Source organism: Brachycentrus maculatus, unplaced genomic scaffold (assembly GCF_059751285.1).
Source record: "Brachycentrus maculatus isolate JH-2025_06_01 unplaced genomic scaffold, ASM5975128v1 h1tg000019l, whole genome shotgun sequence".
Classification (NCBI taxonomy): domain Eukaryota; kingdom Metazoa; phylum Arthropoda; class Insecta; order Trichoptera; family Brachycentridae; genus Brachycentrus; species Brachycentrus maculatus.
Genome location: NW_028280773.1, coordinates 319,160 through 337,927, shown reverse-complemented (window position 1 = coordinate 337,927; position 18,768 = coordinate 319,160). Strand labels below are relative to the sequence as shown.

The window sequence follows — 18,768 nt, the reverse complement described above, 5'->3', positions numbered from 1 at the left end:
TTCCGGTCCCCCAAAATTTAAAATTGTTGTCCGCCTCCGTAGTGTAATGGTCAGCACGCTTCGAGGTCCCGGGTTCGATTCCTAGGGGGGTCAAATAAATATAATTAATTTTTTCACTGTAATATTTATTCAATATTACCCTGGACTGGTACCTGAAGCTGAGGGCTGATCACCTTTCCTTCGTGTGTAAACGATCAAGATAACTCTGCGTTTATATAACGCAGTGCCCTATGCACCATTGGGGTGCGGATAAGGGTTTTATTATTATTAAAATTTAAAAACGAAATCTAGGTAGACAGTTACATGTACATTCCAATTGAAAAAAAAACTTTTGTCCTCTGCTCCACATACTGTTGTAATAGATACGAGTGGCAAAAATGTAAGCTTGGAATTGAAATAAATAATACTAATGATGAAAAAAATGTCGAATAACATCCGACATGGGACCTAAGAGGAAAAAATCGATGTCGAATGAGATTCGACATTGGACCAGTAAGGGTTAATCAATTTTATCAATTTTATGTTGTTTCACATTTTCAATAAATTTCGCAACTTAGTTTTTAAAAAATGTTCTGCAAGAGCAGATCTGTCAGGAAGCCTAGATGTTTCTGTATCAGATCTGGGCATGCGGTGGGACAGCTTTCAATATATGCGTACATCAACAAGAGTGAATGAGATGCTCTAATAGTTTAGCCACACTGGAAGTTCTTTAACTTAAATAAATAAATAAACAAAATCAGTTTATATACATGATGATTTAAGTATTAAACCCACCATATAATATATTCAACCTACCTTTCTATTCAATTCAATTAAATTTATTCAATAATTAATATTTACATCTAAAAATAACATTTAAGGCGTATACTCGTACATTAAAAACACAAATTGATAAGTAAGCAAGAAGACTATTGTAAAATATGTAGAAGAATCCCGCTTCGGAATACTTCTTCAGACACTTGGAACAGATGAATATCCGGTGTGATACTGTTCAACATGGCGCTAGCTCTTCTTACAGGCATAACCATTGGCAGGTTGGTCCTGTATATAGGAATGTGAAACAATCTATGCCGACGCTGTTTTAGGTAACTATCGGAACATACAGACCAATGCTCTGGATAATTTCTGGATCATCATAATGAAATACACATAAAATAAAAAAATAAAAAAAGACATTGTCAATTATAATCATAATGCTTATCTCAGGTTTGCATTCTTTATTTATTTCACCGTTCGAACATTTATCATATATCGTTTTGCCGTGCATTCGTCAGAGGGATCGTATCTCGACTGCATTCAGTCTACATTAATCCTAACTAACTAACCATCACGCCTCTTCCCCGCAGGGGTAGGCAGAGAGAATCGAACGCCACACCACTCTGTCTTTGCAAACATTCTTTGCCTCTTCTACATTCATGCATCTCCTCATACATACCCGACGATTATTACGACTCCTGACCCGGCCGCTTTCAAGTATTTGACATACCTGATTGTGCCAAGTTTTCCTCGGTCGTCCTCTGCTTCTTTTTCCAACTACATTCGCTCCATAAATTTGTTTAACCGTTCTTTCTTCGCTCATACGCTCCACATGTCCAAACCATCTCAACACACCTTTCTTAATTTTATCGATAATGCTTATCTCAGCCTTACATTCTTTCCTTATTTCATCATTCGAACATCTATCAAACATCGTTTTGCCACACATTCGTCTGAGGGATCGCATTTCGACTGCATTCAGTCTGCTTTCATCCTTCTTTTGCCAACTCCATGCTTCGCTTCCATACATACATTACATTAATCCCTATTTTGACAAATCTACGTTTCACTTCCTAACTTTAGGGTTGGAACCAGGAATCCAGTATTGGAATAGCCAGTTAAGCTACAATAAACTAAATCCATAATTCTGGGTAGTAGAAAATGTTTTGCCAAGGAAATAATTGACGATGATGATAGCGCGGGCAAAGCCTTTGTGGGAAGGATTTCCCTCGAGAAATTTTGTAATGTAAAAATGTCATTGTTTACCTAAGAATGAAAAACAAAAAAAATATAAAAGTAAATCCTTTATTTATCTCAAGTATTTTTTTATAAATTAAATGTTAAATCAAACACTGATTTTTCGAGTAAACTAAGTTGTATTTTTTTGTAAAAAAAAAAAAACTATATTGTGACAGTGTTTGTTTGAAAATTCGTTTAAAAATGGCATTACTAGGCGAAACAATTGTCACAAAATGATTTTTTATGAGTTTCTTAAAAAATAAAATACAAATTATTAGACTAAAAAAAATCAGCGTTTGATTTTAAATTGAATAGATAAATTAAAATGGAGTTGAAAATGGATTTAATAAATAAATAAACGCCAAACCAATTAATCGGCAAATTTTATAAATATTTATATTTTTTTAATGTACGCTGAACAGTAAAGAGTACTTACTTCCTTGGATCGAAATAGCCTTATGTTAAACGAATAATTGAAAAAAGTTTGCAGTAATTGTCTTTGGGTACTAATGTGAAACACGTAAGTGAAATGCGATCTCTCAGACAAATGTGCAACAATATATTGTATGATACATGTTCAAATGTTGATATATGGAAATAATGCAAGGATGAGATAAACATTTTCGTTAAAATTAAGAAAGGTGGGTTGACATGGTTTAAACATGTGAATGTATTGAGTGAAGAAAGAGCGGTAAAACAATTTTATGGGGCGAATTTAGTTGAGAATAGAAGCAGTGAAAGACTGAAGAAAACTTGGCATGGTCACGTTTTTCAAATACTTTATACTGATCGGGTCAGAAAAAGTGTGAATATTCTTAAGTGTGTATGAGGCGAAAATTGTTTTCATGTTCAGATTAGTATGACGTTCTATACTCTCTATCTACCCCTGTGGAGAAGCGGCGTGATAATTAATTAGTTTAGTTTTTGTTCCTATGCCTTGTATAATATTATTTTGAATCATCACGTGGGTGTACTGGCAAAAAACGTTAACTCGAAAATATGCAATTTTGGCTTAATGATGCAGTGTTTTCAAGTTTACAACGTTTTTTTAATCTAGAAAAATACAGTAAGTCATATTAAATTAAATGTCATATTTATGTGGTTTTAAAAGTAAATTCTTCTTTAAGTTTAATAGCGAGTATTTAACTAAGGTTAAAAGTTTTAAATAACAGGGATTATTTAAACAGGAATTCAAGAGATAACGTTTTTTTGTCAGTATACCCACGACATACAAGCTGCTGTTTGATGTATTGATTGGAATTTCAGAGGAAAAAGAGGAAATGGAGCACTTGGAGGCTTACAACAGGAAACTCTTGTCTAACATCCTGCCGACTCACGTCGCTAAGCACTTCCTGTGCAATGATAAGAACATCGATGTAAGCATTTTACTGCATTGTATCTATAATGTAACATATTATATGTATGTACTATTATATTTATATATTCATGAATTCACTGATTAAGACGCACATAAAAAAATATTATGACTGTTATATTGATAATACGGGTAGTTGGAAAGGATGTAATATTTCCTTTACAATACATTAGTAATACATACATACATACTATATTTGTATGTCCAAAGTGTAAGAGACAAGTACCTAATAATATTTTTTTTTTAAAGAAATTTGGTCTCGAATTTTTTACGACACATGATCGCAACCAGACCAGTATTTGATCAACTTAATATTTCACATTATTTTTTTGACATCTCAGCATAAACGAAGACGAATACAGAAGTCTGGGCATTTCCGGGGCTTACGACCATCATAGGCTGGTTTAAATAATCACTTTACACACGTGTAACATTCACTAATTCTACCCATAATTGACAACCACAATACTCAAATTCATGGAACTTAAATATATAGATCAAATTCGAAAAATAGAGTTTGAATACACTAGAATTTCACTAGATACATCTATGGTGAGACGAGAGAAGCTTTTGATTAAGCAGAAACGTAAATTCCCAGACTTCCACATTCTTCTTCATGTATATTGAGATGTCAAAAAAATAATAAAATAACTCTTAATTGAAGATAATCCAGATTTGTGAATAAGTGTTTGGACACACTCAAAATTTTGTGTATAATGTAGTACACCATTATTGTTTGTTTTTACTTTGTTAAAGCTTTTTATGTATCAGAAACGCAAACGAACATGGTCCCTGGTCAAATAAAAATAAATGTGAAAAAAAATATTTGGTTGTTCAAAAGGGTATATAAATAACACTTTCATTAATGATTGTTTTTTAAACTGTTTTCTAAGTTAGGCCTATCTGATGTGGATGTTTTCAGGAACTGTACCATGAACAATGCGAATCCGTCTGCGTAATGTTCGCCTCGATCCCTAACTTTTCGGAATTCTACGTGGAACTCGAAGGAAATAACGAGGGAGTGGAATGCCTGCGCCTTCTGAACGAAATCATTGCTGATTTTGACGAATTGCTCTCTGAACCAGAATTCAAGTACGTCGAGAAGATCAAAAGCACAGGAGCGACATACATGGCTGCTTCAGGTAATACATTTAATTGAGATTTCTCTGGGTAAAGTAGGACAGAATTTTCAGCTTCAAACCATCCGCTGGACGCATGACACGAACGAGTGCAATTTATTTAATACAACCGTTGTTCTTGCGAAAGTAATGCCTATCGTGAGTACATAAAAAAAGACATTATTTTATCGTAATTTTTTTTATTGTAAAACATACATCTGTTAACCCTGCGCTAGTCGCATTCACTATGGTAACGCACATACCCTCGTCGTACTACGACTGTATTCCATTTAACATGTATTTTTTATAGTAATAATTAATTACCATGTGATAAGTAGTCTCGTCAAACAGGGTACGTTTGACACCATAGCAGTAATACAATTAGAAAAATTGAAGAAAAAAACGTTTTGTGGTAGGTAGTATTTAATTTTTAACTGCAATATTATTTTAACATTATTTTACAGTGAATTATAAAAGCTTGTAAAAGTAGCAAATCTAATTGATATTTTCGCATTTTTATCGTGAAGTATTTCATAAAGGATATGCAAATAACATGTTTTTGTAAAACATTAAAGCAAAAGGACAATATTTAACAAGGATCATCTTAGTTTATCTAAAACTATTGCGTACATTTTTTTTTCATAATTTTCACAATTTTGCGATTTTCACATTTACTTTTATTCTCGATCTTACTTTCATCACTTAACATTTAGTAGCATCCTTCCTTCTTTTGAGACATTTTACTACAACCTAGTAATTGTTTGAAAACATAAATTAATTAATAAATAAAGGTTACACTTTAGGTATACAGGAGATAATTTAATTATAAAACAAATACACTGCTGTCTCCTTCAATTTTTTTTTCTGTTATTTTTAAATATATGAAAAATCGTTTACACTGTACCACAAAACAAATAATACCATAAAAATAAAAATAATGTAAGAAGGTTCGGCTACAATGGTAGCAGATGTAAACTTGCAAATGCACATGCTCGCAGCCGATTTCAAACTAAATGTTTGGGTTTATATCTAGTAAGCAGCTTTTGAAAGCGGCACTACACAAAAAAGTTATGAGCAAATTAAAAGTGAATCACATAATTCTAGGCTACTATCGTAGCCCACGCTACGACTGAAGGGTTTAAAACATTATATTTACGGATATGAATATCTAGCAAAAATATTTAGTGATTTTTTTCCTCTTTTTAATGTATCTTATGGATAAAACTTGAATTATATAAATTAATTCGATCATTTTAAGATAAAAAAAATATATATTCAAATTTACCGGGAGTCAAAATCTCATTTTATTAACATAAATTAAAATTTAAAATATTGCACAAATTGAGGTGATGTAAATATTTCACAGATATTTCATCTAAAATGGTTGATATCTGTTCACTCCAGATTCAAAATTTGTTGATTAAGGTTTTACGGAAACATTACATGGTATTAGAAAGGTATTTACAGTAAGTGGGAATACTCCCGGGAATGTATGAACGAGTGAGTAGCTAATTGCCCTTTGCATTGCGCCTATCTGAGGGTTAAACGAGCCCTGTTGAATCCAGGGATAATCTCCATTATAACTCATAAGACGTTGATTTAAAAGAAATCGAGGAAATATTTTAGGGAACATCAAAAATACTACAATTATTTTTAACGCCACGTGAGTTACATTTTACTCGAACTTTGTTTTATCAAGAGGTGGCGTGGGTTCAATAAAACTCTAATCTTGGATCGGATTTTACGTTCTGTGAATTGGATTCGCTCCACGTTTGGCATATAATATAAATGTATGTACTTTCAGTGTAACCCCCTTGACAAATAACCAAAGTTGGCCCAGAATTTTCGAAATAATACTTTGCATTTTACAGTTGTGGTTCTAAGAATCGTTTTTTTCTAATTTGGCAGTCTATGTGCTAAGAAAACTACGATTTTCGTCTTCATCTTATATAACATACATACGTAGTTTTTCGATGAATTTATTTTGAAAATAAATCAAATGTTTTCCTTCCTTTGGTGATTTTTTTATTCCTTTTTTTTATAATATAAACCATACTAGAATATCATGAATAGTAAGTATCCCATCGTCCTGTAAACATATATGAAGGCAAACTATCTTGTAGCCGTCGTTATCGAGCGTCATAATAACAAGAATATTTAATAAAAACACCAGTATCCATCAAAAATCTTTGTAAGAACATAATACATATTATTTTAAAGACACGTACTATTTGTTGATAATTTGGAAAGAATATGTCGCATATGAATAAGGAGGACATTACCATTTATATCGGGTGTTTGAAAATGATGCGAAATGCATCGAAACACGTAGATTTTTAAGAAATAATTGTATTTACTAAAAAAAATTACTCATTTGTGTATCTCACGCAAATGAGTGCATGTATATTGTAACTTAAAGTTGTGTGGATGTTTATTTTACATATTTTTCAGAAAATGGTTTCTTTATTAACTTCCCATAAATTTATGCGTCTATATGAGACATTAATCACATTAGTAATAATAATAATGATAAATTTGGATATTTGTACAGCGCCATTTTCGGAAAATACTACCTTCAGGGTGATTAATTCACTTTTACTTAAAATAAATACATATATCGAAATTGATCATTTAACTTCGAAATGTGTTTATATGTACACATATACATTTTGTATGAGTATTTACTCATGTCCCGATATTATGTAAAACATCGGCAATCATTCCTTTTTAACCCTTTTTCGCTTCGATAAATTCAATAACGTTTTATGAAAAATTTATGTGTTTTCGAAAAATAAATACATAATAATCCTTGTCATATGATATTTGGAATATATTTATGTATGATAATATTATCTTGTTTAGAATATGTAATTTCTTCAGTACAATGTATAAAGTAATAATTACCAGACGTATCTCTAACTACCAAATCTTTATATTATTTAACTTTGTGGTATGACATGTTGATTATAAAAATTAAACACTTGTATTAGACCACCACACTTGTATAAGACCACCATGATTGACAACCACACCACTCAAATTCTTGGAACTTCTAGATATATTCATCGAAACATACTGTCTGACTTCTATAGAACTTCACAAGAGACTTCTATTAATAATAATGTAAAAAAAATAACTACTAATTAGAGATAATCCAGATTTGCGAAAAAGTATTTAAACTCACTCAAAATATTGTAACTATGAAATAAATATAAAGTGTCTGCGGTGTCCCTGGTGGGTATTAATCTAAAAAAGTTATATAACACTTATTAGAAGCTTTACGGAGCACATTCATTTCGTAATAATACAACAAGGTTTATATTCGATTTAAATCGTAAACCCACATAATATCAGTGCACGCAATCTTTAGTATACTTTTACGGGTCGGATAATGACAGGCTAAACGTAATATATTTCAGCCCTGGAGAAACTAATGACCGGATTAAGGGTTATGCGAACATTTATGGGCCCATTCATTTACATGTTTGTGTAATTTTAGGACTCACCGAGAACACGTGTGATATGATTGGATTCCGTCACGTCACAGCTATGGCGGATTACGCTCTCAAGTTGAGAGAACTGCTCAAGGACGTGAATGAACACTCGTTTAACAACTTCCGCATCCGGATAGGTAACTTTCTGCAATACTTGGAGGTTCCAATTTACGAAATTCCAAGTCCAATCAACCCAATATTCCTATTTATTGTAACTGTAGACAGTTTTTGGGTATTTTATCCAAAATTAAACAATGTTATTGGATTGAATTCTACCTTTATTTACATATATTCATTATTCAAACCCTTATCCGCACCCCCATAGTGTATAGGGTACTACATCATATAAACACAGTGTTATCTTGATCATTAACACATGAAGGAATGTTGATGAGCCCTCCACTTCAGGTCCCAGTCCAGGGTAATATTGAATAAATATATAGAGTGAAAAAAATCACTTATATTTATTTGAGCCCTCCTGGGAATCCAACCTGGGACCTCCACAACGGTAGCCGAGAGTGCTGACCATTACACGACGGAGGCGGACTGTCATTTACATATATATCTAAATAAAGTAGAATTCAATCCAATAACCTTGTTTAATTTTGGATATATTACCGAAAATTTCAATATTCCCAATTCGCACAATGTAAAGCTAACGGTGGTCGCTGTGGGGGGTGAAAACTGACTGCAAGCAGCAACCGATCGGAGGAAACGGATGGAAGGGGAAGAGGCCTATATCCAGCTGTGGAGGAGAGAGAGAGCTCATGAATAATAAGAAGACGAAAGCTAACAGTGAATGGTCCACTAAAATCAGTTAGGGCAAATAAAAATATATCAAAACTGGTACATAGTATACACTGAAGTTCTGATTCCAGCCCTAATGTATGGGAGCGAAGTGGAAGCGAGGGGGTGAAAATGTAGGAAGGGAGTTGGTAAAAGAAGTATGAACGTAAACTGAATGCAGTCGAAATGCGATCTCTCAGACGAAGGTGTGGCAAAATGGCGTGTGATAGTCGAATGGTGATACAAGGAAAGATTGAAAGAGTCAAATAAGTGAAGAAAGAGCAGCAAATTTATTTTTTGGGGATAATGCAGTCGGAAATAGAAGCAGGGGAGAGTCGAGGATAACTTGGTATGTTCAAGTTTTTCGAATAATTGGGCGTGGTTGGTCAGGAGTCGGAATAATCGACGGATGAAGAAGAGATGCATACATCTCGAAAAGGAGAAGGTTCTTTTCAAAGACAGATTGGTGTGGCGTTCTATTCTCTCTGCCTACCCCTGCGAGAAAGCGGCGTGATGGTTAGTTTATTATTTGAAGTACTTATATTAAAATGGGCTTGGTAATTTCTTTAATTAGAACCTCCATTTGTTTAAACAAAATACATTACTTTCTATTGTATCGTAAACGTTGCACCAACATCTGTTTAAATTAAGTTAAAATAATGTTAAATTAAATTATTTACTTATTTGATTCATTCTTTTTCCCATTTGAATAACGTAAATGTTAAAATTCCAAGATAATTAAAAAATCTCTTTTTCTTACTTGTTTTTAGTGACATAAATAATTCGTTCACTTTTTACATTCAAAACTATTTTTTAAATGTGTGATAATTGCGAGTTTCAGTGTATTAAATGCGATTTTGTTTAATTGTTTGCATTATCAAAATATGGCTATGATTTTGTTTATTTATTTGTAGATTGTTTAAAATTTTAAACTCAAAATTCCCAATTCTAAAATAAACGAAAAAATCCGTTTTCATCATTTAAAAAAAAAAGTCCTATTCTAAAACAGTGAAACCTCTATGTAACGGATTTCGAATATAACGGACAAAAATCCTGTCTATCGTAAAAAAAAATAAAAAGTCCTGTTATATATCATATATGATTAAATTCAAGTGTAGCCGCATGTAAACAATTTATAGCGGCCATGATAATCAAAAATTATGTCTCAAAACTCAAATGTGCAAAGAGAACTTGATTCCTTTTTAAAAGCAGGATTACTAAAAGTAAGCGCAACGATATCAAAAAGCAATGTCTCTTACGACGAATGTCCTAAGAGAATAAATAGAATTTGGTTTGTGTTTTGTATTGATGATTCATATCAAAATACAGTGATCGATTTTATAAAAAAAAAAATTAATTAAGTTTAAACCTATTGTCATGTAACGGACTATCGGCTTTAACGGACACCCCCTCCCCCAAATTAGTCCGTTATACCGGGGTTTTACTGTATGAACAATTCATAACTTTTCAATTGTTAAAACTGGTTTAAAGCGTTGTAAATATTAATTAAAATAAATGGTCGTGATATTTTATTAATGTGTCAATTTGGCCATTTTTTTTATAAAATTATTTACATATGTCCTTATGTGAAAGAATTCGGAGATTATATTTTTTTAATCATTTATAAATTATTGCGATTTGCGTAGATTTCAGTCACTGGATTGACAAATTAAACTTTGTGAGATATTGTTTTTTCATATGTTTTATATATTTTTTTTTATATATTTTTTAAATATAAACAATTATTATAAGTATTCTTATAATAGGTTTCTGCGAATACTTTTCATGTTTGTCGCACGATACAATCATGTATTATGGGTTATTTTTTAAAAACATCATGATTTGATTAAAAATCTTCAGCGATGGGCCTACAGCAGTAATATTTGTTTGGCAGGCATCAATATTGGACCCGTGGTAGCTGGAGTAATCGGAGCTCGTAAGCCGCAGTACGATATATGGGGAAATGCGGTCAACATTGCCAGCCGTATGGATTCTACAGGGATTCTGGACGAAATACAGGTAATATTTTATTCATAATTTATATTTGAAGCCCTTTCTTTATGATTTTTCATTTTTCAATTAAATATATGAAAATATATAAAAAATAAATATATCTTTAACAATACATTAGACTCAAAATACTCGTGTTGTTTTGTAAAACAAAAAAATGACATTTAACTTTATCAAGTCTATCTCACTGTTTTATCGGAGAAAAATATATTTATATAAAAAAAATACAAGTCTTATTTATATTCCATTAACGCGTTCCTCTTCAAATCCTTATCCGCACCCGATGGTGCATAAGGCACTGTGATAATAAGCGCAGTGTTATCTTAATCGTTAACACATGAAAGAAAGGTGATCAGCCCTCCGCTTCAGGTACCAGTCCAGGGTAATATAGCATAAATATTATTTTGAAAAATCACCTGTATTTATTTGAGCTCTCCGCTGGGAATCGAACCCGGGGCATTCAATACGGTAGCCGAGCGTGCTGACCATTACACTACAGAGGCGGACAGGTAATAAAAAAGGAAAATTCTGTCCCAGGTCACCCAGGAAGTGTACCAGATTCTCCACGACCGTGGCTACACACTGACCTGCCGCGGCATCATCAACGTGAAGGGGAAAGGAAACATGATCACTTACCTGCTTAACGGAGTGGGATCCAGGTTCGATCGCCCATCTACTTCCCAGGGCGGCCCGGAAGGTCCAATGGTAAGTTCAAAAACTTGACCATTTTTTATCTTCCCTAACTATCCATTCGTTATCGCTTAAGACTCGCAGGGTCCGCATTTAACAGTATAAAGGCTCTCTGGAAATCGGATTTATACTCGTCGAAGACCAAATTCCGCCTATACAATGCCTGCATTGCTCCAGTTCTCTTATACGCCTGTGAAACATGGCACCCTACAAGAGCCCAGAGCAGCCGTGTACTGAGCTTTGAGAATAGATGTCTGCGGAGAATTTAAGGCGTGCGGTGGTTTGCCTTCGTGAGGAATGAAGAAGAGATAAGGCGTAGGACGCAGCAAATCTTTGTCACAACTATCGTCAAGAAAAGGCGATTCAGTTGGCTTGGCCATGTACTCCGCATGCCTCCCGAGAGCCGCCATCAAGCTTGCCTCTTTTACAAGGCAACAGGTTCGCGGCACCCAAGACGACCACTGCTGACAATTCGTCGGCAGTTCTCGTCAGAACTTCGGGTCACAGATTTGACTTGGAAGGTACAAAGGAGCTAGCAGCTGACAGAAAAGCCTGGAGACAGTTTGTGGACTTCATATGCTCTACTTAGGGAATGGATTTGGTTTAATAATTTAATAAAAATATCTCCTTACTGTGTCGACCGTGGCAACTCATCTCAAGTCACCCGAAATATACCCGAAACAAAGCAATACAGTTTTTTGTGTGATGGTGTCTGGGTTAAGAGGCTGCGAATTTTACCAAATCAATTGAAACAAAAATTTCCGAAAATTAATTAATGTGGTGTTTTGGTTAAAAGTGCATATTACACAGTGTATAAAATGATCAATTACACCAGTCAATGATAAGTCGTAATGATACCGGTCAAAGATAAGCCTCTTTAATGCCAAGACTTCTATATTTCCATATTAATGAACATCTTTTTAAAGATATCACAAAAAATCTTGGCTTAGCTCAAACATTCACGAAATACATGGCTAGAATTTGTTTCATTTTATTGAGATTGAATAGAAGTTGAGTTCATTTTGGATTCCATTTCAGTTCGTTTCTGAGGCTCCTGAGACACGTTCCACTCCCGAGAAGCTGGAAGTGGTGATCGAGAATACTGATGAGAAGTCTTCATCTGACGCTTACTCCCGCGATCATTCGCAAATCCTTCCTTACGAGAAGGAAATCATCAACGAGCTGCTTGATAGTAGTAAGATTTTCTAAATACTTTTATTTGATTTTCTTTATTCCAAATCTTGAGGTGAAGTGAGCAAGCCTCTGAGTATTATATAGCATATACAAGTACATTATAAAACAAAACTTTTGTAAAAATAAAAGGTACGACTACGATTTATTTGATTGTTCTTGATTCTTAAATTAAAGCGATTCAAATGAAAACTACAAGACATTGCAATGTTTTGATAAAATTCAATGTAAAATTAAATGGATTATCAACACGTTTACGATACAACTAGAATAATCACTTTTTAGACCGGTTTGCATACCTGAACTCATAAAATCTTATTTTATTTGAAGATACACGCCATAGACATTTCGAACAAGTCGCTTGACGCTAATAAATGTAGAGACAAGTGTTTAAAAATATTTGTTCGATCAAATTTATTTTAAGACGTTTAAGTAAGTTATTCATTTCATAATTTCAGTTTATCGTCCTGGGAATCGTAAGGTTATAAACCTGGGTGGCAAGAGGAGCCACGATACTTACAGCGTCTGCAACGAGCGTTCGGAGTCCAAGATAAGGAAGTCTAGGCCTTCATCCATGATTGAATCTGGACGCCTTAAAGCTACCCAGCAGATCCTCGATTCTACCCTACCGCCGAGCCGCACTGCCTCAGTGCCCTTCGACATCGGCACATCGTCCCTGAAGGGGTCCCGCGGCAAGTCTTGCGCCAAGTTGCGCCCCAAGAAGAGCACCAGAGTGGTGTCCAGGGGAGACAAAGTCTGCATTCAGATTGACGACGAGCCCGGCGATGGCAAACTTCGTGGCGATTCTGCTTGCACCGTTTTCATCAACGAAAATGCCGCTATGGATGACATTCCATTGCAAGAGAGGCTGTCCCATTCCGTGTCTCTTACCAGATCTCCCGGAAATCACGCACTCAACAAAAGCGGAAGCGTCGATGAACGCTTGTCCAACGTATTCGAGAACCCGGTGGCAAGCACCTCTTTCAACTACTAAACGACGACCCTCGCCGGATTCCCATACCAGATCTGTTCGTACTAATACTGGAACTACACAGCTATGAAAAGGGGTTCATTTGCATATTATATTTAAATTATTTTTGAATTCAGTCATTATTTTTAAGTGGGTTTATTTTTCACCGACTGCGAAATGTTTTGCAGTTGTTTGTGTTGTTATTGGTTAAATCACTATTTGGATGGAGGTAGTTGAAATTTGAAGGGACCACTTCATTAGCGGAAATATTCATGGAGGTGTGAGTAGGGTCTAGACGGCCTAGGGAAGAATGCATTCTCAAATGTGATATACATGTATAATGAGTTTTTGCTTTAATTACATTGATTCTCTCATTTATAATTACTAGAATTATATTAATTTTAAATTATTATTAAATTATTATTGTATATTTTTTTACTTAAGTATAAATCAACATTTATGGCATTTATTGTTAAACTATTTGTACTTTTGTATCCCATACATCAATGGAATTTTATTATGTATCATATTTCACATGTTTTGTCCTATTTGCAGTCGACTTCACTATATTATACAGTAAAAATATCTTCGTACGCGTACACAACGCAAATTATACATTTACTTGTTCATTTTTCAGTGACATACGCAGCTTATTTCGCATGAATTTTATTTTTAAACAACATACATACATCGTTCACTTAACATCCTAATAGTAATGCATCAAATACTAAAAGCTATTAAATGAAGATTAAACCGATGAAAACAGCAGTATAAGTGAGTAAAGTTGGCGGAATAAACGGAACGCGGAGAAGAAAAGGTATCTCATTGTGAGGAAAAATATTGGAATTCTTCTAAGGAAAAGTCTGAAGTATTTCATTTGAAGACTCAAAAGAAAAAGGTATCTTTAAACGGACAACTACTCGTTAATACTTACCTAATGGTGATGCTTCTAGTAACTAGCTTCAGTGTGACTTCGAGTATTTATTGAAAACAGGGCATACATAATCAGATTTCAATAAGTAAGTTATGGCAAAATTTTGGTACCCGTATATAATCGCCTAGTTACCGATAATTTCGATTTAACTTTTTAACGCAAGTACTTATTGCTCCATGTTTGAGATCCTGGGCTCGATTCATAGGAGGGGGGGATATACATATTTTATACAGATACATATAATACAATTAAAAACCAAAAATATATATCAGTAAAATAGGTTTTTTGTAACATAATATCATTTTATTGGTATTAAATTAACACCGCATTTCTCCGTCGTACCGATAATTCTATTTTCCGCTTATTTCGAATGCCCTAGTGGAAAACCATTAGTGCGCTCAATCAAATTTCTGACAGGTGGTAATTTCTTATTGAAATTGGTTTTTAATAAAATACGCTGTATAAACAAAGATGTGAACGAATATCGTGGTTTCAACATTACATACTTATATGTATGTTTGTATTCTGTATGTTAAAATATTCATTAAAGCACATCGAAAAAACTCACCATTGAATCGGTCCAATATATTATGTATACGCTGGCCAGAAATATAAAATACCTTTAGGTTTTTGAATGCACACAAATGAGCTTTTTCTATATTTCTGGTCACGCTTTATAAATAAATATCAAAACAAAGTACATATTCATGTAGAGAAAAATCAATTAAAAATTACTATGTATGTTATACACAATTCTAAATATCGTCATACAAATATGCTTACAAAGAAAAATATAATATTTGACTTTATACTTCGTTTTAGATATCACATAATCACAAAGGATCACATAATAATTGCTCATTTTGCGGAGGGATTCTTCTTAGAAATAGTCGAATATAATCTTCACCCTTTCAATATCATTCATTTATGGTAGGGTATGAGAAGATTAGTATTTATGAAAAACATCGGGGATTTTTATACGTCTATATCCGTACAAAAGTCTCTCAGCATCCTGAAAGTCCATGCATCGTTGGGTACTGTGAGTAGTATTATGTTGTAGGGACATTTTGTCGAATTAGACCTTTAAAAAACCTGTAGGGCGATCATGGCTACAGAAAACGCCCCGATTTACGACTTACCTGTTAATTATTACGTTATTTGCTTCTGCCTATCATACACATTCTTATCGTGCGATCTATCTCGTTATTCGTATGTGTTCAGGGTTTCATCCCTCTAACGTTGATTGAACAAACAAAAACCACTACGCATTTCTCATGCGCAAAATACTGTTTAAATTAGTCCGATTCCAAACTAACATTTACTTACATTCAAAAGCTGACAACTTAAAGCTTACGAAATACGTAGTATTTTTTTTTGTTTTTGATAAATCGTCCGATAAAGGGATGAAAAACTAAAAGCATCGTATGAAAAATGAGATGTGTATATACAGATGGTAGGTAAGTGTATAAAAAGAGAAAATTTGAGTATGATTATTGGCGAGTCGAATCCTATAATAACTGCAGCTCAACTTTTTGTCGCCATGATCGCTTCTCTGATTTTAAGGACTTCTGATCCAGTCCTAAATCGCACTGATACAGTGTCAATATCAATTACTCTATATCACACGAGTTTTTTAATCATTACATTCATGCAATGTATACTGAGCTTTTTAGAGTCTTATTACAAAAAAATGTATTTTCATATTCCAAAGTGTGATGCCAAAAACACAATTAAATTGTAAACTTTAACGAAGGTGATTTTACTATTAAATATATTCTCTTATTAATCTAAAAGTACTATTTACAAAATATTTTTTACTTTTCTCGGTATAAAAAAAGTATATTTTATTACATCGAATATTTAACAAAGAATAACCGCATATTAATTTGTCACTAACCTGTCCTCTTTCTTACAATATATTTTCACTAAGATACGATTATTGTAACAATATGAAAACAGTCAAAATATACAATGGATTTATTATTCAACTATATTTTTAATTCAAATATGTAGACACACATATATCTAAAAGTGAGTAACTATTTTGAAAAATATACCATTAGAGCTTTTATATTAGAACAGAAAAAATGTTTATTATGAAATTTTTCGTCATCTTTGGTAACTCACCATATCAAAACATTATTGTAATGATATTTATTTATACATTTTGCAAAATAAATCCATTTTACTTTGATTTACAAATTTCCAGATTTCCATTCCATACGGTATAAAGTAATATAGTAAATTACGCTGTTTAAAAATACAGAAATTTATTGTGATGATATCAGATATTGTGGATATTTTTAAGGAATTTATTTATGTTACTACCAACATGCATAGAATGGATAAAACAATTTTTCATTCTGTTTAAAAATAATTGTGTTCACTATTATTATATTTTATAAATAGTATTTCTAATTTAAGTTAAATTATTTGTAAATTTTTTTAAAAACGAAAGTACTGTTTTATGTAATTTTTTTATTAATGATTCGCTCTTTAAGTTAAATATAGGTGTTAAGATAGAAATAGATAGCTTCGTGTCACGCTTAACATATATTCAAAATAGCCGCGAACAAATGTTTCCGCCATCCTTTTTGCCATTTGTATCTTCACAACACACAATTCAAGTGTCTCAACTTACTGTCTCAACTCTTATAATCATATAATGTAGCTTGCTAATCGCTTAAAGTAATTTAAAAAACATGCTTAATCAATATCAATGCATAATACTCGTAACTGATTATTTAATAATCAGTTTTACTAACAAATATTACTAATATTAAGATGTGTGTTAGTGTATGTGTAGCATTATCGTTGTTGCTTAGCCGCAAATTCCCGATTCTCTACCTTATCCATTAATTTAATTTGTTCTTAATTCCTGTGAACCAAAGATTAACATATGTTTTTTTTTAAGTAGCATAGTATGCATTAAGAACACTACCTCTGATGCATTTTATAATTACGTTGAAATGAAAAATATGAGAAAAGTGGTTGGCTCGTTTATATTTATTGTCGGGAACAAATATCTTGTCTTCATAAAACGGTCCGATGTAACCAAATAATTACTCTTTTGAACATTACTTCGTCGGTAACGAACATTTAATTATTTACATCTCAGTTATTAACTTTCCGCAACACCAAAGTGGAAGGTTAAAACAAAGTAAACCTCGAGTAGTAAGCGTTCAGTGAAAAGAAGAGGTTGTTTGCTTAGCCCGGATGTGTTTTACTATAAAATATGAAAGTATGAATGGACATTGATTGATTTTGAATCGGAATTGTTAAAAGAATCTCGTTATAACATATAATTTAACCATCTCGTTCAATAATCGTACATTCCTCCAACACTGCTACACGCTTTCATTGTTATAGATGTTGTGCTTATTATATTCAATACGCTGTAGTTAATAATATAATAAACATCTGAAAGTCTAGTACATACAACATTACGCATATAAAGTCCATTGCGATCATCGGAGGAAATAAAAGTTCATTACACACACAATACTCGAAAACTATCTGCCAATAATTCAAAAGCTCACATTCCATGTGACTGTATGAGTAAGATACACTATGTGCCAAAAGCGTATTCAGTATTATTCGAGAGACATTTGTATGCACTTCGGGATTATGCATGCTTACATGTCGTGATCTCTTGGGAAAGTAACTTACTAAATATTCAAACCACACGAATACGTAAAAATCTCGTCTCTCGGATAGACAGTACTATTTAAAATTATACCTTTATAACCTGTAGGCTTAATCTCAAATTTAAGATGCTTAATTTTTGTTTACTATGCTTTAAACGTTGTGTATCAACGTGTGAAACTATAAGTCTTTACCATCTGGATGATTTTAAATATTCAACCCTGCTCTAAGCCTGTTTATCAATGTTTTGGGGATATTCTAATTCAATTACTAAGAGGAAAGATTTTATGCGTTAAACGCACTTTACTGTCAGTTGTCTTTTCCTTTATGAGACTGAAATATAATTGCTAATTATTACACACTAACATAATATTTGGAAACGGTGAATAACTTAATGTGATATTGTAACTTAGTTAAATCACGATTTAAAACAAAATTGACAGAATCGCTATGATTTTTGTCAATTTTTTTTACGATTGCGATTTATTCATAAAAGTCCACACAATACTATCCACAATTCGGAAAAGTATATATTTTTTTAATTTGGGAAATGCGTCTGA

At 32.9% G+C, this 18,768-nt stretch overlaps 1 protein-coding gene across 1 annotated transcript in view; it reads left to right on the top strand.

Moving 5' to 3' along the window:
- LOC148313120 (adenylate cyclase type 6-like) overlaps nucleotides 1-16,522 on the top strand; it is a gene marked incomplete at its 5' end in the record, with an annotated part of 129,542 nt that extends 113,020 nt beyond the window's left edge. Inside the window, 7 exons of the mRNA XM_088267706.1 lie at nucleotides 3,262-3,371; nucleotides 4,293-4,512; nucleotides 7,988-8,119; nucleotides 10,663-10,787; nucleotides 11,316-11,483; nucleotides 12,507-12,663; nucleotides 13,118-16,522. Of these exons, the coding sequence (XP_088123832.1) occupies nucleotides 3,262-3,371; nucleotides 4,293-4,512; nucleotides 7,988-8,119; nucleotides 10,663-10,787; nucleotides 11,316-11,483; nucleotides 12,507-12,663; nucleotides 13,118-13,653 (1,448 nt within the window). The remainder of the gene's footprint in view (nucleotides 1-3,261; nucleotides 3,372-4,292; nucleotides 4,513-7,987; nucleotides 8,120-10,662; nucleotides 10,788-11,315; nucleotides 11,484-12,506; nucleotides 12,664-13,117) is intronic.
- Between the last annotated feature and the right edge of the window lie 2,246 nt (nucleotides 16,523-18,768).